Below are 25,103 nucleotides of genomic sequence, written 5' to 3' on the forward strand. Positions count from 1 at the left end.
GCGAGAAACTGCGAGTGAGTAGCTGTGTGTTCAACGCTATTCACATGCTGACCCCCCCCTGAAAGCTTAAAGCAGACGTTGACTGCGTCATGGCAACATACAATCTAACGACAGGGATGCCCTGCCCACAACACTCCGGCACAGGTTCATACGCCGACATTTCTCCTAAAGATATCCCTTTAAGAGGCCAAACAACAGAAGTGGGCACAGTACAACATCGCAGTGAAAAACACAATATTAGGCAGTTTCTAGCTTCCACCAACAATCAAACGAAGACTGGGCTGAACTCGAACATGCAGAGACAAAATGACATACAGGCAGTTTCTTTCATTCCCATTGGGAGCTGGACCAACGTGGCAAGCCCATCCCTGTGCTCTCTGACTCAACAATGCAGACACTTACCTTCCCTCAAATAGCTGGGGAAGACTCAGATCTCTATTACACGCGTCTCCCACGATGCACATAAGACTAAGTGGCCCAACGGTGGCCATGATTCACGCCCAAGACTATTCCTCTATTCCCCCTCTCTATTCACAGATTGTTCAACAATGCAAGGCACAGACAGATTTAAACACCCAATCAATCTCTGTTGACATGTTGAACTCCACATGTTCGCTCTCCGGTCTAGCCAGCTGTTCCCAGTCCATATAACTCTCCCCCTTACCTAAACAGATTCCGCTGATCCCGTTGATAAGACTCTCCCGAATCACTCCTCCCGAAGGCTTTCCAACTCCCCAGCGCTTTTCTGTAACGGACAGCCCAGTAATCAGCACTCCGCTTCTGGGTCGGAGTCTTCGCTAGTTGCCTCCTTTACCATGCCCGCCCCCCATCCCTCCTTTGGCTTTCCCTCTGCCAATACAGATGAAATTCTCTCTGCAGCAAATGCAATCATTTACACTGTAAATAAATTAGATGAAGTGCTTGATCAGAAAGCTTCTCTACAGTCAACCATGCTGAAAACTCTAACTGACAAATTAGATTGGATGTTCTGGAACTTTCCCTTGTTACTAGACTCAGTCTGCTCCAACAAAAAACGCAGACAATCTTAACAATTCTAGCTAAGACCTAATAGTGATGCCGGAAACCAGGATGGAAAGCATTATAATTCAACAGTCTATTCGGAACCTAGTGCTCCAGTAATCTCCTCTGTGCAAGTGATAGAGGAGATTTTTAACCAGATTCCTGCCTCTGTGATCATAGTTCCAGAGCCAAACTCGGAAATCCCACTTTATGATGTATTTGCCCCCATAGGCAAAATAAAATGAAAAGAAAGAAAAGGAACAGATAACGGACATCGATAGTATGTATCGATCCCAAAAATCAGAAAAAAAAACACATAACTATGGTAGCTGCTAAAGCCAAGAAATCTAAAACCAAAGCATTCATAGCTAATATTTCGAATTCAGATTTTCAAATCATTCCGCAAATGAAAAATCCAAAGGAAGCAACCGCCCAAACAGGTGAGCTTACGCAGAACTCCACTGATCCAGCCAACCCTCCTGTGGCGATCCCGGCATCACTGCAAGGTAATCTAGCTAAACCTGCATCTGTGCCTTTGATGTGTCCTGCGAAAGCAGCATTGGAAAATGACTCAACTGGAACTTTACATCACTCCAATGACGACCTGATGAACTTGTCAGTATACTCGACCCACTTTATACCAATCACTGAAATTGTACACCACAGCCTTCATACTAACACGCCTATTTCTCGAAACCCTAAACAAACCTTTTGTGTAAATCTAAATGTCAATGTTGCAACATTCAAGACACTGGAACAGAAATGAACGGTCGCACTTGAGACAATCGGAGTACTGCACGAAGAAGCTCCCATTGCCTCAACTGCTGATGCACATCTCGCATACACCACAGATAGGACAATTTTCACCCATGAGATCCAAGACCATTCCAGCCTCTGAGCCCTCCGCAAGCAAGCAACTAAAAGCTAATGCTGAGCTTGGTAATGGCCACAAAATCTCAGATAACTCAGAGCTCAACCTCACAGACTCTGAAGTGATAACAGCGACAATGATTGACAGGCTTCATCTTGATCCATACCCAAATAGGGTAACAATCTTGAACATATTTCATGCCATTCTGGCTCTGAAGTACATTAGATCAAGTGACATTGAGCGGATAAGTTACCCTAAAATAGCACTCCAAGACACGGTGGATAAATCCAAATGGTCATGGGTGTCAAAAGCCAGCAACAGCCCAGATAAAATCCCACAATAGCAGGAGACTCTACCATCGACACATGCTTACTCAATGGTAAGTTGGAATACTAGAGGCTTTTCACACCTGTTAACCAAAATGACGCAATCTATGCATGAGGTAGATGTAGTACTGCTTCAAGAAACTTGGTTAACAGCTGCTCCATTATAGGTGGACCACCAAGTTGCTACTAATTTAGCTCTGAAGCCAAAGGCTGGCCGTCCTAAGGAGAGTCTGCTAATAGCGGTTAGAATTGACTCTGAACTTCAACTCATACCCTGGTTATCTCATGACCCGGGTATCCAAGTAGCAAAACTCACTACCACAACTCCCAACACCCACTATTTCCAGTTACTGCAATACTTACTATATACTGGAACCCTGTTCTATAACTGAGTCGCAGTTGCTGAGTAAAATTGAGTCAATCCTTGACCTTATTGCCCTAGACCCTAAAATACAAACTACTATCATCGCTGGTGACTTTAATATGAACTGCTTGTCGACCCACTCAAAGTCAATTAAATCGCGAGCAGCAGAGTGGACTGCATTAATGGAGATAAGGGACTTCTTCATTTTGAATGGATCTTCAACTGAAGACCATCCACCAGTTGCTACGTGGTCAAGGGGAATAACTTTGTCCATTCTAGATTATGCATATATCTCCGCTAGTGCAAATAAATACATTGCTTCTTTCAAAGTGATACCAACATTGGCTAGTGATCATAAAATACTCAAAACCAGATGGACGCCCCATATCATACAAACGTTATTGCAATACACCTTCCCAGTTGAACTTAACAGGGGTAGGAACCATTTGCTATGGGATTCGCACTTAATAGCCACCCTGCATAATGATATCAATAAAATCCATGCACCGAGCTGCACCACTTCCCACAAATATTATAATGAATATATACAGCTTATTGTCCAATCAATGCAACAAGTGCCTGTCCCTATGTTTAGGCATAAACACACATTCAATCTTGTAATACTTGAATTTAGAAAGATACTGCGCCAGAAGATAAGGGTATTATGTCCCTTGACTCAGTCTACTCAGAGAGCCAAAATCAAAACTAAACACAGGAATAAAATCAAGGCAATTTTAGCACTGCCGAAAAAAAAACAATGCTGAAAACATGTTACATGCTCTTATGACTAAATCTGCCGGGGAAATAGGGCGCTAATAAAGTACTCACCTGAAAATGCACATAAATCCCTAGCGCTCAACACAAATAATGAAACCAAGTGGATTGCCCACTGTAAAAACCTATTGCGTAACTCAGAGGATGCTTTTCGACTGCCCACCCCATTTAGTACTGATATGACACCTTTTAAATTCGACGCTGTCGATATCCTAATAATAATTAAGAAACTTAGCAGGTCCAGAGCCCCGGGGCATGATAGTCACACTAATGCCACCCTTAAAGCCAATCCTGAAGAGTGGGCAGACATTTTAGAATTAATTTTCAAACAGGTCATTCATTCCAACTGCATTCCACCCTCCTGGCAAGAATCAATTCTGGTACCAATATTTAAGAAGGGGGATCGAAATGACCCAGGTAACCACAAACCGATAGCTCTCTTAGACGCACCGGGCAAAATAATGGCGAGGCTAGTCCTGCAAGATTTCATAAAATGGGCCCTCGACGGAAATATAATGGACAAAAATCAATCAGGTTTCCTCCCAGGAATCGGAACGGGGCTGAAACTGATGATCTTAGCAGCCATTAAAAAACAAGCCTTAACACTAAAACAACCTGTGTTTTTAGCATTAATTGATTTTAAACAGGCCTTTGATTCAGTGCCCCGCAAAACTTTACGGTCAAAACTTTTATCTAGCACCAGTCCATTTTATATTATTTGTCTAATACATTAATTTTACTGAAACACCTCAATTATGGTAAAACTGACAACAAACGTCCTGCCATCAAAAGCCATCTTAACAAATATAGGCTTAAAAACAAGGTTGTCCATTAGTGTCATTTCGTTTTCATTTTTATATCAGTGATCTACATAGGACCTTTAGCGCAGTTCGATCATTTTCTCCGATGCTAGCCAAAATAGAGATGCTGTATATATTATATGCAGATGATCTGGTCATTCTAGACAGGATGCCGATTGGCCTTCAAAGAAAATTGACAGCCCTAAGCTGCTATGCCGAGGCCAACCATTTAACAATCAACGTCACCAAATCCAATGTACTCATTTTTCACCACCAACAGCCCAAAGCAGGTTATTGATTCAACTGGATGCTATCAAAGACTTCTGTCCCGCAAAACCTCCAATATAAATATCTTGGCGTCAGCCTCAATACGCATATGGCAGACCAACCATATAAATCTGAATTTAGGAGTAAAATGAGACTATTAGTATGTCACGGCAAAGCCATACTGCGGAAATATGGAATATTCTCCCTCAAACCAGCCATAATATTTTACAATCAGAAAGTGGTTCCCATCATTACATATGATAGCCAATCCAAATCATTGAAGGACTCTCTCCCCTGGGATAGCCTAGATGGCATCTATTGGAAGACCATTCTACCAGTGCCCCAAAGCATGCCTATTCATATCATCAGATTTGAATTGGGGCTCACTTCCCTACCCACTGTAGCAACATGGCAGATGCTGGCAACATACAGGAAATGCATTATGACAACTAAAGACTCTGCAAATCTTTTCCCGTCCTTAAATCTATACTAGAAGTACCTATAGTGGGCCCTCTGCAATTTTGAAGAACAGTTGTTTAACGACACTACAAAATGCCAATATCTCAATGAACCTACTAACATCAAATCCTGACGAAAACAAACTCAAACTATACCAGTAGGACTGGATAAATATGTGGGAGAAGTGCAACACCTATGTGACGTTCAAATCAGAAGCATTCAAATAAAAATCTTTAAAGGAACTGCCCAATATCTAGCAAAATGTCCTGATCCATCTCATGCCAATACAATTCTTTGGATGAGATTTGATTTATAGCCTACAAAAGCAAAACTGGCCTCTTATTTGAAGCAAGGTAATTTGGAAAGGACCTGCCACTTCTGTAAAATTGAAGCTCTCTCGGAAACCCTAAAGCACCTTCTAACTGAATGCCCTGAATTAGAAAATACTAGACATTGTTTCTTTCATAAGGCTACTAACCAGAGATCAGATGTGGATAGAAGTGCTAAATACCACCAGAATCACAGTACACATTACAACTGTACAGTTCCTGGCATCTCGAGATCTCACTGTGGAACCTCACTCAGGAATAAAAATATAGACAGAGTTTGTTAAACTCATTTGCAGACAATATGACAACAAAAGACAATAGAAGTGACAAATTCAATATTGAACACTTTCAGTGCCTATTGATTTCCATCTAACAAAATAAATAAATTATATATCCAAGGCAAAGGAGTGTGCCCCTATTTCTAAACCTGTTGGCAACTATGTTTCATTTTTTTATCCATCTAAATATATTGAAATTTAAATTGACTTGAGTCCTACAGAAAAAACATCCTAGACTTTGTCTAAACCAATCCATTGCTAGTTCATGTAAAACTAGGCCAGAGCTGAATACTGAATGCTTGATAACATCTAAGATGTGTTGATTTAAAACAATCAACTTCTAGACATAAATGTCTACACGTCTATAATGATATTTTTAAAATGCTGTTGGTGATTCTAAAGTGTAAATACATTCTAACACCAAAATGAGATCAAAACACTGTTAATCTGTATGCAAAACATCAGTAGATCTGGAGTTCAAATTGCCACTAATGTATATGATATTTTCAGCAAATCAATGAAATTCCATCTAAATATAATTACATGATTTTAAGAATTCTAGAAAATGTTGTTAATATGATGATTTTAGTAGATTTTAGCTTGACTGTCGTTTAATGTCTAACATGTTAATTCTGCCTATGTCAATTTACTGACATGCATAGAAATATCAGAGAAGAAACGTAAACTATGATCTCTAAGAATTATAAGACCTTAAAATGATCTAACCTAGACAAAACTGTCCTTTACACAAACTCAACTGTTATAATGATATCTACCTAAAAATGATTGCATGTTTCTATACCAATATAAACTGGATATTTTTGCATGACGGGTTATAATTTAAATGAAATCATGCAGACAAAGTATTCATTACAATCGTCAAATTTCGCAGAGCAATTCTGAAGTGACAAATCTAATGTAGCCATTTGTTAATGATTGCATCATGTTACATTGAAAAAGTTGTAATTACAACTAAATCAATTTTAATTTAAAAAAAAATAAAAAAAGATAAGAAATGTTGCAAGCGGTTTGGTAGACCGCATACGTTTTGTTAAAGCAGCTTGCAATGTTATTAGCATAATTACCCTAAAAACATTTGATCTAAAACATTTGACCTAATCACATTTAATCGAATTTATTTGACCTTTTTTTCATCTAAAATGTGGGGACGGGGGAACCCCGCAACCCTGCACTTACCCTCAACCTAGTCTATACCTTTACCTACCCCATATATATATTTAATTAGATTTGACCAAAATAATGTTAAAGAAATTCGATCAAATGTTTTAGGGCAAATGTTTTTAGGGTAATTATGCTAGTAACATTGCAAGCTGCTTTAACAAAACGGATGCAGAGCCTCTCCTAGCAGCATAGAAACACCCCATCAAAACACTTACACTTCCTTGTAAAAGAACTAATCTGCGTGCAAATATCTTCTCCTTTGATAAAGTGTATATCTACATTCGTTATAATTTATAATTTGCTACATTCCACAGTTCAAAAATAAAATGCCCTACACAAGGGAAACATACACTGAATAGAAACATTATCACAGAACTGACACATAACATTGGTAAATGTGTTCTACCAGTTCCAAATCATGTTATACAAAAGATGATATGCGCCACTTTAAGGCCATCTATGCGTTAGGCACAATATCACAAGCTGCTTCAAACACAGAAATGACCACCACAGTCTTTTCGCCACCCTAAACAGTTTCATAAAATGTCATGAAGACCAGGACAGTACCTTGCAAAAACACAAATCTGCAAGAAAATAATGTTCCCCATAAATATAATTCAGAGAGGTATCATCATCGCTTTTACACACAAGGTGGATAGAAATATTATTATCACTTTGCCCACACACACAAGTAAGAAGTGACATTATTAGCCATGTCCAATCTTTACAAGATGGTCCCCATGAAAGCAAACACATCAAATGCAACGTTTTCAGTCAGCACTGAGACAGACAGTAGGTACAAATAAATATTAATAAAACATACAAGCGAAAACACATCAATGAACCAAGCAGCATGGAAATAAACATGCTCTTACCAGGAACATAGGGACCATTTCACATGTTAAAGAACTCCACTGGATCCTACAAAATGGCTGCTGCTATAACATAGCTTTTTCCAAGATGCACTCATACTGCATGACAGAGCAGTTGACTGACACCGGGTCCCCTCTCTTATATGGATCTTAATGAACTCTGGCAGTCAACTACAGCTCGTTTTAGATAGACTTAAAAACTATCGAGCCCACTGTCTGTGTTAATCCTTGACATCTCATATCAGCCAGTGAAGAGGAAACAAAGCATTCTTTGGATGCACAAAGAGGGCTATACGCATCCACAGTGAGGCCGTTTATTATTTATTATTATAACCGATTTTTATTGTTATGGTTATTCATTATCATAATCATAATGTGACATATGAGTGAAGGACATTGTGGCTGCATGTTATGTTAGCAGCATGTGCCTATATATATATATATATCACACTGTGCAGAAGAAATTGCTTGCAAGCGTGGATAGGAGCAAACACAGCATGACAGCCCACCGAGGGTCTCCTTTAACATACAAACAGCTTCTTAGTGACACTTGAGCATGAGTCACTGGGTGACAGCCCACGCAAGGAACATTGAGGGGGAGCACATATACCACTGCCTGTGCAGTACAGGGCAGTTTGCTCTCCTCGTGTTTTACTCTACTATTCATCCATCTATGAATGATAACATGATTACTGTTGACTCTGATGCTCTGGGCGTCAAGGTCCAAAGGTCATTAGTTTGCGGGGTGGGATGTATCAATGGTCAATACTAGGACCGCCCCAGCGGGCGCTGTGCATCGCGCCTTGAGAAGCTGGGCGCAGTGAGATCTAGGTCTGGTTGCCTCTGCTGTGCACACCTGGGGCACAGTATTCTCCGAGGTGGTGGCTTTTGTTAGCCTATGGCATGCTGATCTTGTAGGGCACCATGTGTTGTGAGGGGTTGTAATGTGCCTACTGGAGACTGGGCACACAAGTGGCACCTATTGCTGGGACATGAGGGTTGTGTTGCCTATACTGGGCACACTGTGACCCCAGCGTGCCCAGCTGAAGTGAGGAATTTTGTTGCCTCTGCCTGGCAGTCTCTCTCCCTGGGGGAACTTGTGTTATAAAGTCAATGGCACGGTGTGCAGGTATTGCTTGTATTGCTGCTGGGCACCCTGCGAGATGAGGGTTTCATGGCCTAGGCTGATTACTGGGCACATGGTGCTGAGGCCTTCGAATGCTGTGAGTGGCCTTGTAGTGAAGACTGGATGCAGTGGCGCTGGTTGCTTGACACCATGCACTGCAAGCAACTTTATTGCTCGGCTAGTTGCTGGCGCAGTGTGCTGCGGGCAATTTCATCGCCTTGGTTGGCTGCTGAGCATAGTGTGTTCTGAGGGGTGGCATCAGCTTAACCCGCTGCTTGGCACAGTTTCTGAGAGACTTGCATTGCGTAACCTATCGGCTGAGCAGTGTGCATTATGAGGCCTGTGTTTCCTGATGGACTCATAGGAAAAACCTCACAGTGCGTGCAGGGGTGGGAAAACAGGCAGCGAACAGTCTTTTGGGGCAAGCATTGACTTAAAGTCCTGCACTTTTTGGAGCTCTCTATAACAGATTTTGTCTCTCAGACATCTATGTCATATATATTTGGACCATGACACACACATTCCTACTAGGTGTGTTGGGCCTATATAAGTAGGTATAGTGCCCTTAGCACAGCGCTTTGAGACGTTGGCACGCCATTTCAAAACGCACTCTGAAGGGTACAATAATTACTCATATAGTCCCCATATACCTAGCATTTTTTTGTAATGGCCAGAAAATATATGCTTGCTATTTATAAAGACATAGAAATACACTAACAGACAGAGGAGCTTATGTTGCCCCTAGACATAATTTGATGCCGAGGACCTGGTACTTGTGAACTCAGGTGTAACCTGGTCCCTACCGCCAAATTGTTGTCATTTGCACAGAGGGGTGGGCAAAAGGTGGCATAAAAGCCTGTACACCGCCTTTTGTGCTTCACATTTGCACTCTGCAATGCAAAGTGAGTAAACGCTGCCTGGCATGCTGAGATGCCAGGCAGCATTTACTTTTGATTGGGAGCAATGCTTGCATGGCAGACAGCGTTTACAATTACAAATAGAGAGCATTTTATTTTCGTTTTATGACCACTGCTTACGCATGGTACGCAGTGTTCACAATGAAAAATAAACGTTTGTATTTGTGATTGTAAACGCTAAATATGCAGACAGCATTTACAATGGATCCCTTTAAAATAAACACAACGTGATTTATTGCTATGTTTTTCAGCCCCCCCTTACTTTGGTCTGTGTGGGAAGTTGGGAAGTCAGACAGAAAAATTGGAATGCTTTGGGGAATTTTGGATGTCAACCCCCCCCACCGCCCCGCTTACTGAAAGGCCTGTGTTGGGCAAGCTGGATAACAAGGTTGGACTGATTTACGAAAAAAGACACCTCTCTTCCTTAAAGAAGTTGGGGTCAGCTGGACAACAAGATTACCCAATTAAATTATAGGCTATAGTTTTCAGCGCACACTGGGAAGTAAGCTTTGTTAATTTTGAATTTTAACAAAATTCACCCTGTAGTGTTTAATTAATTCCCGAAATGGGGAATTAATTAAATTAACATTTTTGATTACATAGGCTAAGGATCTACACAGTTTTGCCCCCCCCCACCCACTATAAAGGGAAAGGATTCAAGGCAAGCAGATTCCCCACCTTTTGGTTTCCCAGGGCTCAGTTCTACTTAAATAGCAAACCTCTGTTTAAGGTTCAGGAAAGCCAGCTGCATCTCAGGGCACTCTGGAAACATAGGGTAGGGGTCTGGTCACTCCACTTTCAAAGATGGCCACCCGCTTTCCACCAGAGGACCCAGTCAGCTTTGAGGCCTTCCTAGGAATAGACAGCTCCACTCAGATGCACTCTCAGCAATCTCCTCTGGTGTCTCCCTCTTGTCTATCTGTTCCTGTCTTTCTCCTTTTTCTGTGTGTCCTTGTGTGTCTACTTTTTTTCTGTCTGTTCATCTGTCCTTTTTTGTGTGAGCCCCCTGTCCTAGCACAGTTCCCTTATATAGCAGCGATGACACCACCAATTTTACAATCTTGGGGAAGTAGTCTGCAATAATCCCTGCCACTAGTTTTGGACAGTTACCCGTCTGTCTCCTCCCAAACCCAGCCTCCAAGTCAGGAATGGTTTAGGGGTCTGGAGCAATATATGGCAATTCTCATTTGTAATCGCCCTTTTGTTCTCCTTCAGATTTTTGGCAAAAACTAGTTATGTATCACAACTTCATAATTCTACTAGCAACTGCCATAGTAAACCTATTTTCTGATTCCGCTAATGATGGAGAGTTAGATAAGCTGACCACCAAATCCATATGACGTAGCACAGCCATGTGGCACATTTCTGCCATTTCCATAAAAAACACAACAGTTATGAATATGTGCATTATTAAACATATCCCTAATTTCATTTTCCACCCGCTCACCAACTCTCACATTTAGAATATGTTCAGATCAGCCATTACAGTTCCCAGAGTCAGAGGAAGGTGAATTTTATAACCCCCAAATCATCTCCTGGAAATCACATAAACAATGGTACATAGATGAAGTCCATTCGCCTTATGATGGCTGAGAAAAAGGCCTGCATGATAAAAAGTCCTTTTAAATAAATTGTGCATTTTCATGTGGGACAAATGGTCCTGCTCATGCATTTGCTTTCACTGTGTCAGCCTGTTCCCACAGTTTTTTTCAATATCCTTTGTATTGGAAGCTAGCTCTTTGAAGTGAGTACCCCCATTTTCACACATATGAGTCATGCTCCAGCCAAGGGTAACTTTTGCTTTCAGAGCCAGCAGGTCTGGAGAACACTAAATTTCGATGCCTTCAGCAGGACATTTTTATTGTGGTTGGTCATTAAATGGGAGATATGACATCCATGCTGGAAGTGGGAAATGTCGTGTGAAGTGTCTGACATTGTCCATGAAAACAAAGTGGCTCTTCAAATGTCACTGCAATTTTGGTAGGTGAAACATAATATACATTGTTTTTGGTCAACCCGCTCATCATGTTTTATTTTCCTGACATTTTTCTGTGAGCAGTGATATTTTTTCACTTTTACTTTTTTTTAATCGTTTTTATCTGCACACACACATGTGCAAGCCGTTTTTGTTTTCAATGTTTAAAAATCCTGTTTTTCATGTGACAGGGATCTTTGATTCCTCCTTTTATAAATTAAAATGATGCTTGTCCATTGGTAATGACAGGTAGGCCCCTTTCCACATGGCTCTTTACTGTACTTGAAAAACAAAATAAATGCCAGGCCATTTTTTTCATTGTTTAAAATGTTGCTATTCATGTGAAAGTGACTTCTTTTTGGGGACTTTAAATGCACCCCACAAAAATGGCCAAAGCTGGCGGCCACCAGGTACCCTCTGTAATTTGTATATTCATAAGCTCTGGCCACGAGCAAAGCTCACCTTAGCCTGACCTAAATAACAGGAATATTTCATAGATCCACCATGGCCACCAATGAGTGGTTTGGTTTGATGTAAATAAAATGAATCATGCCTGCAATGAACAGATATATTAGCGGGTTGGACAGACCATGTTTGAAGATTTAATAAGACTGTATCATTACCAGGAAGGAGAGTTCTTGTCAGTCCTTTGGTCCATGTCACCACCTCTTAACATCTTCTGTCCCACTCCACAGCATTCAGTACCAATGAACAAGACAAAGAGAATTGGAACGCGCAGCTAAAGCTACTCCTGGAGTGGAACCAGTTGGATCTAGCCAGCGAAGAGATCTTTACCAACGACAGACGCTGGGAGGTAAGGTTGGGCTTGGAATTAACTGTTGGTGAGGCAGAGGGCTGAAATGTATGTAGAAATGCAGCCACAGGGTAAGACTAGTTTTCCAGTTCCACTCAGATTAGCAGAACTGCAAGATTCCCCTCTCACTTGCGAGATGAACCATTTTACAACATCTTCAGGAGAAAGCTGAAAACGTACCTATTTAACTATCTGCATCTTTGTCCCTTCTGCATTCTCCCTCTGACCCCACCCCCCACCCCCACTCTGCCTGAATGTAACCAGCTCCATGTCTGCTGGATGGGTGCGCTAATACAAATGCTTAAATAAATCTAAACGAATAAAAAAGATTCAGGCTGTTCCACTCTGTACAAACAAATAGTCCTAATCGTACAAAGTCTCCGAAAAAATAGAGGCAATGTAATCAGAGAGTCTTATTTTAGATATTATGCTTGTGCATTTCATAAGGAGTCTGGCAGGTTTCCTTAGACAAGCAGTAATGCAATAGAAGAAATCACTCCCTTTAATAAGCTTGCTAGAGTCCCATGCTGCAGGTTACTGATGACACCAACTTAGGCCAAAACATGTCTGGGGTGACTTGTGGTCTCATGCAAAAGAAATGTGATCTGGCATTTCCAGCTGTACTTCTTCTTTTGGGTTGGGACCAATCCGGATTCGCATATGATTTTTCACTTTGTGTTATGGCATAGTAGCAGGAAAAGCGATTAAATGGAAGGCTTCCCAGAGCAGCTGCGAGTGGTTAAAATACATTCAGAAGCTTTTCTATACATCACTTTTCAGTGTTTCAAATTAAGTGGACTAAGTCATTATTTAACAGTACAAAGTAACCTCATACAAATCATAATACAATGTGGTTTATAGCCATGTGTGAGTGTGCAGGGATAGGATGTGGAATGGCTCTAGCTCAGGGGTAGGAAGTGGACTTGCTTTAGCTCAGACATAGAAAGTGGAATGGCTCTAGCTCAGGGGTAGGAAGTGGAATGGCTCTAGCTCAGGGGTAGGAAGTGAAATGGCTCTAGCTCATGGGTAGGAAGTGACGAGCTCTATCTCATGCATAGGAAGTGAAGTGGATCTAGGTCAGGGGTAGGAAGTGGACTAGCTCTATCTCAGGCGTAGGAAGTGGAATGGCTCTAGCTCAGGGGTAGGAAGTGGAATGGCTCTAGCTCAGGGGTAGGAAGTGGACTGGCTCTAGCTCAGGCATAGGAAGTGGAATGGCTCTAGCTCAGGGCTTGGAAGTGGAATGGCTCTAGCTCAGGCGTATGAAGTGGAATGGCTCTAGCTCAGGGCTAGGAAGTGGAATGGATCTAGGTCAAGGCAAGGAAGTGGACTAGCTCTAGCTCAGGTATAGGAAGTGGAATGGGTCTAGCTCAGGGGTAGGAAGTGGACTAGCTCTAGCTCAGGCATAGGAAGAGGAATGGTTCCAGCTCAGGGGTAGGAAGTGGAATGGCTCTAGATCAACTAGCACAATGTCTGGGTAGGTGATTCAGAGCCTAAGGATTCTGTGTGTATCTGATCGAATGGATGCTTCGCAGGGTGCTGGGGATTGCCCAGTTGCTGGATAGATGGTAAGGGATGGTATCATATAACAGCTATGTTCCCAGTTCATGATGCCCATGCTTACTGGCTTGAAACGGAAAACAGATCCCATGTAGCTCGACACAAACGTGTATATAGGTATCCAAGTGTGTAAATATTTACAAATAACAAATAATGAATAACAGCAGAGGATGTGCTTCCAGGAGCTAGGAACCTATGAGGAGGTAGGAGGGCAAAGGAAAGATAGATACCCTGTGTATTATATGCAACAACAAATCCAATGACATCAAGCTGACCATTAGAGAAACAGCTTCCATTTGTTGGCGGCAGGACAGAATGTAGAGAGCTTCTTTTCATCAAGGAAGAGGCCAGACAAAGAGTGCCACAGACATCCAGCTCAAGGCCCTTGACCAATGAGACGCATGCATGGCCAATTAGCCCGAGATAGTCCTGGGTTTATATTGGTCACGTTGTTCCATCAATAACATCTGTTTCCTTGTTGCTACATATTACAATAGATGCACAGAACGGGATGCGGAAGGTGGTTGTAGTTCTTACTGCTTCAAGGCAGGTGCAACTCATACCAATGTGGATGCGCTCGTCGATGTGGGGGCATCTTCGTTGCTTCAATTCACATCCTTTTTTAACTGTCTAGTGTCACCAATTTGTCTGTGACATGGTCTTAAAAGTAGCAGTTTGTGCATCTCAAAAGTAGCAGTTGAGCACACTGGTTCATAAAGGATGCACACATGAGGACAACCCTCATGTACATATTTAGGACATCTCAGAAAAGTTAAATTTTAATGGTTATTTCTATTTGTAATTATTTTGGTACCAAAATATCTGTTTGGATTGAATTAAAAGCTTTTCATCAGGTTTCATAATGGAGTTCCCCCAGGTGAAGAGTCCTCAACTTCGAAAAAACAAACAAGTTTCATGTTTAAGCAGTTAGAGAGTCTAGTCCCCTCTCTACGGTGATGTTTAACCAATTCAGTGCCCTGCAGTGTAAACTGTACATTTGATGATTCAACCTTACAAAATGTCGGACCAGTGTTATAGGATCTTCATATGTCCTTATTCTGCTATTCAGATTCATTTAATCAAATATTTATTTCCTGTTGGTCTTGACCTTGTAGTTGAGTTTAAAATACCATATGAGGTTGGATACAAAATATTCATTATCCCAGAATATACTCCTTAAAGTTGAATCCGTTGGTTGTGTTATGAGTTGTAAAGTTGATACAAGCATGCGATTGTTCACACTCTGCTGTTTAGACATTTATGTTATTCCTTCTTCTTGGACCCAAAATTTCTTTTGTTGGCAATCATGTATATTTTTTAGCTCATCTCCAATCATAAATTGGTCATCTAGACTTGGGCCCTTTTTGTAAATGGGATGGTCTATGAAATATTGGATTAGGACTCACATCACATTAAGATGTACGTGATTATTTCGTACATGAAAATGTCGAATTCGATAATGATGAATTCGAAATGCCTGTTATGAAATAACCATGCACATCACAACCATTATTGTTGTGAAACGAGAGTGGGGTACACCCCCACAACCCCTCCCCCCTTATTCAACAATTTCTTTTTTGTTATTCTTTTCAGTGCTGAATTCAGCATTTTCTCGTGCTCGATTTTTGTTTCCGATTTATTTTCATTGAATTCCTAGGAGAAAATGCTGTCCTTGCTAAGATATGATGATGTCCTCGTTTCAGTTAGAAATTAAATGCGGTTTAGGATATTGCCTTTTGTGTATGTGTTTGCATCCACTGCTCCCTTGTTATCTGTACTGTTTTCCTTTTTTTCTTCCATCATGTCTCGGGTTCATAGACATGAATGCTTTCCCCATCTTGTTAATATTTTCTTCTTTCATGTCAGTTCTTAAAGTGACTGTCATAATTCACAACAATGCAAGTATTTAGCTGCCCTTTTCAGGGATGGTTGCTGGATGCATGCAATAACATATTCCTATCTGAAGGCTATAGATGTGTATACACATCTTAATTTAATTATTTCTGATCTTATTTTATTTGCGTTGAAGGGAAGTTTGAAGAATGTGGAAGATCATTAAGGCTGTTAGTAAAAGTATTAGTTGGTCTTCTGTGCAATTCGGAATCATAAAGAGCTGTCAATGTAACTATACCATATTTAACAATGCTTTTTCTATGGGTTTCTATCAAAGACATGGTTCTGTTTGAATTGATAACTATTGATGTGTTGTGCAACTATAAGAAAGAGTATAGATTATATTAGAAAGTGTTTTATTGAACATACCACTGTCAGAGTTGGTAAGTGGTATGTTGATAAATCAAATCTGGTCATGTGTGATACATGTTAACCAGGCTGACACATTAATATTGGCTAGGATGCTTTTTAAGTTCAATTTGGCCTTGAGTTCATCAGGAGAAAGTGTGGGTTTTTCAGATTCTTGGGTTGGTTTTCACTCTGGAATGCAGGACAAAAGGGTGGAATCTTGGTGTGTACACGGGCCAGCTTCAATCCATCATGAAAAGGGACAAATTACTACAATCATGTATCTATACCCATTACACACTTGCAGCATGTTGACATAGTCAATATGGAAATGATGAAAGGGGCCATTAGGTCTCGGGATACCTCCGCTAAATGTGCGAAATGTGTGCTCAGTGGTGAACCTTTGACAAACGATGCAATCAACTACATAGAATGAGACGCGTTCTAACAAATTTGGTACAAACCATTCCTCTGCAATAGTTGCAGCAAGGTTTTCTCTAGTTGTGTGTGCAGGGTAGTGTAGCTGTTCCAGCACCACCCTTAGGCTACATGCATCACCGGTTTACCAGTGTTGTCTTGTCGCCACAATGCTTCAGAGGGGTTTAAAGAACACCCTCTTCGAGTCCACAGATCCTTCTCATCTTGAGGTGCTTCTCCCAGAACCTCTATGAATTGTGTCATTCACATTAGGCATATCAAAAGACATTATATCTTCTAAAGATGCAGTGCGTTTGGCTTCATCGTCTGCTGCCTGATTTCCATGTGAGATACAATCTGCCCTTTTAGTGTGATCTGCGAATTTAAAGTCACAGTGGCTACTTCGAGTTGTAGTGCCCTGATAAGCCTGTCCAATAAGGCGGCATGTTGCACTGGAGTACCATCCACTCAGAGGTAGCCCCTCCTTTTCCAATGTGCTTATCCTGTGTGTACTGTCAACGTCACATAGGTGGAGTCACTGTACACCATTACTTCCTGGTCTGCATGATTCTCGAGCATGACTATCAGCGCCACTAACTCTGCAACCTGTGCTGAATATTGAGAAGGGAGTCATGCACTTACCAATGTTTGAAACTCCCCATTGGCTGTGTGTTTTACCACAGCGGCACCTGTATATTTATGCCCATCATTTTGATCGATCCTTGAAGAACCGTCAATAAAAACAATTTCTCCCCCTGCCAAAGCATTTTCTTTTATCCTAGGGATCTCATCATAGAACTCTTCATAGTTTGAACAGTCATGCGCATGCTCATGATCTGCCAATGGTTCGGCTAAAAACATGGCAGGATTTACTAGCTTGCATTGAACTGTTTTGTTCACCGGATTTGATATGACTACTTCATAGGCACAAGCCCTTTGAGAAGTCAACGTTCCTTTTGGTTTCTCCAAGATGGCAAATAATGCATGCTCAACAAATAATGTCATAGAGCATCCCACTATACATGCAGCCTTCTCAATGGCAAACACGGCGGCTGCCAAAGATTGTTCGCATGGAAAATGACCCCTCATTACTGGGTCCAAAATCCCACTGTAATGTGCAAGCAGCTTGTACACCAATGTGGTTCTCTGTGTGATGACTGCTGTCATAACAGTACCATCCGTATGTGAAAACAAAAAGAATTCCTCAGCATAATTGGGAATCCCTTCTTCAATTCCTCAAACCCTTCTTCCATTTCCTCAGTCCAAACAATGTTCTCCTGCGTTGCCTGTGCTTTCTTTAGAGCTTGTAATAAGGGCCTTGTATATGAACTGTAATCAGAGACCCATGCTCTGACATAGTTACATAACCCCGAAAGTCTATGCATATGCTTTATCATATGGGGCCTTGTGGTTTTCAAGATAGCCCCAGCTTTCTCAGGAGTAACCCTTTTTCTTTCATGCGAAATCAACTGACCAATATATAATACGTCCTGTTGACAATACTGTAACTTCTCTTTGTCAACTTTATATCCTTTTCAGTGAGTGTAATCATCAACTGAATAGAGTCACGTCTGCACCTTCCTCTGAAGTGCTGCAAACTAAAATGTCATCTACGTATTGCAACACAACACTTTCCAGATCAATATTGCTTAAATCCATCTGGAGAACTCTATTGAAAATCGATGGAGACTCACAATACCCTTGAGGTAATCTCGTACTTTTTTAACTTAGTCTGTCTGAACATAAATGTCATCCGATCCTGTGAGTCTTTGTGTAAGGGGATTGAGAAAAATGGAAGTGACGATCTCTATCTCATGCATAGGAAGTGGAGTGGATCTAGGTCAGGGGTAGGAAGTGGACTAGCTCTAGCTCAGGCGTAGGAAGTGGAATGGCTCTAGCTCAGGGGTAGGAAGTGGAATGGCTCTAGCTGAGGGGTAGGAAGTGGACTGGCTCTAGCTCAGGCATAGGAAGTGGAATGGCTCTAGCTCAGGGCTTGGAAGTGGAATGGCTCTAGCTCAGGCGTATGAAGTGGAATGGCTCTAGCTCAGGGCTAGGAAGTGGAATGGATCTAGGTCAAGGCAAGGAAGTGGATTAGCTCTAGCTCAGGTATAGGAAGTGGAATGGGTCTAGCTCAGGGGTAGGAAGTGGACTAGCTCTAGCTCAGGCATAGGAAGAGGAATGGTTCTAGCTCAGGGGTAGGAAGTGGAATGGCTCTAGATCAACTAGCACAATGTCTGGGTAGGTGATTCAGAGCCTAAGGATTCTGTGTGTATCTGATCGAATGGATGCTTCGCAGGGTGCTGGGGATTGCCCAGTTGCTGGATAGATGGTAAGGGATGGTATCATATAACAGCTATGTTCCCAGTTTATGATGCCCATGCTTACTGGCTTGAAACGGAAAACAGATTCCATGTAGCTCGACACAAACGTGTATATAGGTATCCAAGTGTGTAAATATTTACAAATAATGAATAACAGCAGAGGATGTGCTTCCAGGAGCTAGGAACCTATGAGGAGGTAGGAGGGCAAAGGAAAGATAAATACCCTGTGTATAATATGCAACAACTAATCCAATGACATCAAGCTGACCATTAGAGAAACAGCTTCCATTTGTTGGCGGCAGGACAGAATGTAGAGAGCTTCTTTTCTTCAAGGAAGAGGCCAGACAAAGAGTGCCACAGACATCCAGCTCAAGGCCCTTGACCAATGAGACGCATGCATGGCCAATTAGCCCGAGATAGTCCTGGGTTTATATTGGTCACGTTGTTCCATCAATAACATCTGTTTCGTTGTTGCTACATATTACAATAGATGCACAGAACGGGATGCGGAAGGTGGTTGTAGTTCTTACTGCTTCAAGGCAGGTGCAACTCATACCAATGTGGATGCGCTCGTCGATGTGGGGGCATCTTCGTTGCTTCAATTCACATCCTTTTTTAACTGTCTAGTGTCACCAATTTGTCTGTGACATGGTCTTAAAAGTAGCAGTTTGTGCATCTCAAAAGTAGCAGTCGAGCACACTGGTTCATAAAGGATGCACACATGAGGACAACCCTCATGTACATATTTAGGACATCTCAGAAAAGTTAAATTTTAATGGTTATTTCTATTTGTAATTATTTTGGTACCAAAATATCTGTTTGGATTGAATTAAAAGCTTTTCATCAGGTTTCATAATGGAGTTCCCCCAGGTGAAGAGTCCTCAACTTCGAAAAAACAAACAAGTTTCATGTTTAAGCAGTTAGAGAGTCTAGTCCCCTCTCTACGGTGATGTTTAACCAATTCAGTGCCCTGCAGTGTAAACTGTACATTTGATGATTCAACCTTACAAAATGTTGGACCAGTGTTATAGGATCTTCATATGGCCTTATTCTGCTATTCAGATTCATTTAATCAAATATTTTATTTCCTGTTGGTCTTGACCTTGTAGTTGAGTTTAAAATACCATATGAGGTTGGATACAAAATATTCATTATCCCAGGTAATATACTCCTTAAAGTTGAATCCGTTGGTTGTGTTATGAGTTGTAAAGTTGATACAAGCATGCGATTGTTCACACTCTGCTGTTTAGACATTTATGTTATTCCTTCTTCTTGGACCCAAAATTACTTTTGTTGGCAATCATGTATATTTTTTAGCTCATCTCCAATCATAAATTGGTCATCTAGACTTGGGCCCTTTTTGTAAATGGGATGGTCTATGAAATATTGGATTAGGACTCACATCACATTAAGATGTACGTGATTATTTCGTACATGAAAATGTCGAATTCGATAATGATGAATTCGAAATGCCTGTTATGAAATAACCATGCACATCACAACCATTATTGTTGTGAAACGAGAGTGGGGTACACCCCCACAACCCCTCTCCCCTTATTCAACAATTTCTTTTTTGTTATTCTTTTCAGTGCTGAATTCAGCATTTTCTCGTGCTCGATTTTTGTTTCCGATTTATTTTCATTGAATTCCTAGGAGAAAATGCTGTCCTTGCTAAGATATGATGATGTCCTCGTTTCAGTTAGAAATTAAATGCGGTTTAGGATATTGCCTTTTGTGTATGTGTTTGCATCCACTGCTCCCTTGTTATCTGTACTGTTTTCCTTTTTTTCTTCCATCATGTCTCGGGTTCATAGACATGAATGCTTTCCCCATCTTGTTAATATTTTCTTCTTTCATGTCAGTTCTTAAAGTGACTGTCATAATTCACAACAATGCAAGTATTTAGCTGCCCTTTTCAGGGATGGTTGCTGGATGCATGCAATAACATATTCCTATCTGAAGGCTATAGATGTGTATACACAGCTTAATTTAATTATTTCTGATCTTATTTTATTTGCGTTGAAGGGAAGTTTGAAGAATGTGGAAGATCATTAAGGCTGTTAGTAAAAGTATTAGTTGGTCTTCTGTGCAATTCGGAATCATAAAGAGCTGTCAATGTAACTATACCATATTTAACAATGCTTTTTCTACCGGTTTCTATCAAAGACATGGTTCTGTTTGAATTGATAACTATTGATGTGTTGTGCAACTATAAGAAAGAGTATAGATTATATTAGAAAGTGTTTTATTGAACATACCACTGTCAGAGTTGGTAAGTGGTATGTTGATAAATCAAATCTGGTCATGTGTGATACATGTTAACCAGGCTGACACATTAATATTGGCTAGGATGCTTTTTAAGTTCAATTTGGCCTTGAGTTCATCAGGAGAAAGTGTGGGTTTTTCAGATTCTTGGGTTGGTTTTCACTCTGGAATGCAGGACAAAAGGGTGGAATCTTGGTGTGTACACGGGCCAGCTTCAATCCATCATGAAAAGGGACAAATTACTACAATCATGTATCTATACCCATTACACACTTGCAGCATGTTGACATAGTCAATATGGAAATGATGAAAGGGGCCATTAGGTCTCGGGATACCTCCGCTCAATGTGCGAAATGTGTGCTCAGTGGTGAACCTTTGACAAACAATGCAATCAACTACATAGAATGAGACGCGTTCTAACAAATTTGGTACAAACCATTCCTCTGCAATAGTTGCAGCAAGGTTTTCTCTAGTTGTGTCTGCAGGGTAGTGTAGCTGTTCCAGCACCACCCTTAGGCTACATGCATCGCCGGTTTACCAGTGTTGTCTTGTCGCCACAATGCTTCAGAGGGGTTTAAAGAACACCCTCTTCGAGTCCACAGATCCTTCTCATCTTGAGGTGCTTCTCCCAGAACCTCTATGAATTGTGTCATTCACATTAGGCATATCAAAAGACATTATATCTTCTAAAGATGCAGTGCGTTTGGCTTCATCGTCTGCTGCCTGATTTCCATGTGAGATACAATCTGCCCTTTTAGTGTGATCTGCGAATTTAACGTCACAGTGGCTACTTCGAGTTGTAGTGCCCTGATAAGCCTGTCCAATAAGGCGGCATGTTGCACTGGAGTACCATCCACTCAGAGGTAGCCCCTCCTTTTCCAATGTGCTTATCCTGTGTGTACTGTCAACGTCACATAGGTGGAGTCACTGTACACCATTACTTCCTGGTCTGCATGATTCTCGAGCACGACTATCAGCGCCACTAACTCTGCAACCTGTGCTGAATATTGAGAAGGGAGTCATGCACTTACCAATGTTTGAAACTCCCCATTGGCTGTGTGTTTTACCACAGCGGCACCTGTATATTTATGCCCATCATTTTGATCGATCCTTGAAGAACCGTCAATAAAAACAATTTCTCCCCCTGCCAAAGCATTTTCTTTTATCCTAGGGATCTCATCATAGAACTCTTCATAGTTTGAACAGTCATGCGCATGCTCATGATCTGCCAATGGTTCGGCTAAAAACATGGCAGGATTTACTAGCTTGCATTGAACTGTTTTGTTCACCGGATTTGATATGACTACTTCATAGGCACAAGCCCTTTGAGAAGTCAACGTTCCTTTTGGTTTCTCCAAGATGGCAAATAATGCATGCTCAACAAATAATGTCATAGAGCATCCCACTATACATGCAGCCTTCTCAATGGCAAACACGGCGGCTGCCAAAGATTGTTCGCATGGAAAATGACCCCTCATTACTGGGTAGTAACCCTTTTTCTTTCATGCGAAATCAACTGACCAATTTATAATACGTCCTGTTGACAATACTGTAACTTCTCTTTGTCAACTTTATATCCTTTTCAGTGAGTGTAATCATCAACTGAATAGAGTCACGTTTGCACCTTCCTCTGAAGTGCTGCAAACTAAAATGTCATCTACGAATTGCAACACAACACTTTCCAGATCAATATTGCTTAAATCCATCTGGAGAACTCTATTGAAAATCGATGGAGGCTCACAATACCCTTGAGGTAATCTCGTACTTTTTTAACTTAGTCTGTCTGAACATAAATGTCATCCGATCCTGTGAGTCTTTGTGTAAGGGGATTGAGAAAAATGCATTTTTCACATCAATCACGGTATAATATTGTGCTTCAACAGGTATATTACATAAGATTGTAGCAGGATTAGGAACTAAAGGGAACTCGGCCTCTACAATCTGGTTAATTGGGCATAAATCTTGAAATAGCCTCCATGACCTCCCCCTTAGATTTTTTGATAGGGTACACATATTACACAGTGACTCTGACGTCACCAAGATGCCTTGATTCATCATGGTGTAAATCGTCTTGAAAATACCTTCATCTGCCTCACGTGATATGGGATACTGTCATGCTTGAGGTAAAAATGCTCCTGGTTTCAAAGTAATCTTTACTTCTCCAACACCCTTCAATAGGCCTACATCATAGGGGCCTGTCATCCATAATGAGACTCGTACTTTTGACGTCTTCCTCAATATACTCAAGATGCTTTTGTGCTAGCATCATTCTCTGGTGAACCTCACGTTTAATCGCTCGTACCCAATAATTAATACTCATTTCAAATATTACTTCATCATCTGATGATTGATCTCTAAACATGTCTGCAACACTGATGTCAGGCAATATCTAACCCTCCCCAATGGCAATCACTGTGCACCATCGTCTGCCATCATGGTCATTTCCATCAAGCAAAGCCATTTCCCCTCGCACTATGGTGCTTGTAATTCTAAAGGAATGATTTGCCCTTCCTCTTCATCCATAGGTATCTTTGGCCTGAATAAAAACTCATCAGGCATTCTCATTGTTCTGCCTACAAGGTCTGGTAGCCATGTCAACAAAATGCGCACACCATAATGAAACACTTCAGGTTCCAACTGGACTGCTCTCATGGTCACTTGTCCTGCAAATGCCATAATACATTCGCTCACGTTTAAATAGTGCATTCCTGGTGTTGAACACACTATACCTTTATCAGTAAATGCAATTGTCATATTCAAATTAGTCATCAGATCTCGACCAAATATATTGACAGGTGTCTGCCTTGAATACAGCAGCGGCACTGACATGTCACATTCTCCTATAGAGACTGGTAAGTCTTCAGTAAAAGGAACTCTGCTTGTAGCTGCTATGAACCCTTGAGTATTCATGGCATTGCCAGACATTGAAAATGTTCCCTCTTTTATTCACAAACGTGTTACACTTGTGTCTACTCGAAATGAAAAACATTTTCCTTCTATACTGATATTTACCCTCGGTTCCTCTTGAGGATTTGGCGTCACAGATAGTATTGAGCACATCAAGTCTCTCAGTAAGCTGTCCAATTTTGGGTACAGCCTCATTCCTGTACTTGTAAAAGGATTCCCTCCCTCTACAGTGACACCACTTATCCTAGGAGTCATCAACTGTCCTGTGTTCGTGCTTTGCTGTATCTGCATAGGTGAATGCTGCGATTGCCCTTGCAGCGGGTTCACTGTTGCTTGCTGCGTTTGCAAATCTTGCTGCATTCTTGCCACTTGTGCCTGTTGCACCATTTGATTCTGAGCAAAACCATCTCTACTCTGCTGTGAATACGCAGGCGGGTTTGAAATCCCTCCTCTTGAAAATTGACCATTCTGCACAAACCACCCTGCAGCATGTTTTTTACCTGCTGTGAATTCGATCCGTCTCCACTAGTTATCATCGTCCCTTTAATAGCGTACTTAGATAACCTTTTTTGCACTTACTTTGCCTCTTGGCCTTTCCTGATATCATCTTTTTTGCAATTCTTTTCCTGCAGGAGTCTGCAATAATGTACGATGGTCAGCTGAATTTCTGACCACGGTTTTGCCTCCATACCAACTAACTTCTTGAGTTGCTTCTTTACAGATCTGGCAGCCCTTGGCATAATATATGGTAGAACACGGGTATAGATTTTCCCCAAGTTTCGCGTCCCTCCAAGCTCTTGAAAATTTGGAATGCAAGCAAGCAGGTCTTCCCCTTCTGGCATCTTTTTCGTCATTATAGCTACCATATCGGACGTGTCTGGATACAGAACTCTAAGCGCTTTCCAGGCTGCCGCTCTGCAGTTACTGAACGGTGCTTCGTCATGAGCAGTGTTAACTGTAGTAACACCAGCATATCCTGCTCTAGACCAAATGTCATCAACTCTCTCTCCAAGGATGGCAA

The 25,103-nt window shown here is 41.3% G+C and overlaps 1 protein-coding gene across 1 annotated transcript in view; it reads left to right on the forward strand.

Annotated features, from left to right (window-relative positions):
- The window catches only part of TRPM8 (transient receptor potential cation channel subfamily M member 8), a 282,931-nt gene that overhangs the window by 66,672 nt on the left and 191,156 nt on the right, over positions 1-25,103 (forward strand). The window contains exon 9 of the mRNA XM_069615995.1: positions 12,256-12,374. Coding sequence (XP_069472096.1) covers positions 12,256-12,374 — 119 coding nt within the window. The remainder of the gene's footprint in view (positions 1-12,255; positions 12,375-25,103) is intronic.

The sequence above is a fragment of the Ambystoma mexicanum genome, chromosome 9, assembly GCF_040938575.1.
Source record: "Ambystoma mexicanum isolate Mex_15411 chromosome 9, UKY_AmexF1_1, whole genome shotgun sequence".
Taxonomy (NCBI): domain Eukaryota; kingdom Metazoa; phylum Chordata; class Amphibia; order Caudata; family Ambystomatidae; genus Ambystoma; species Ambystoma mexicanum.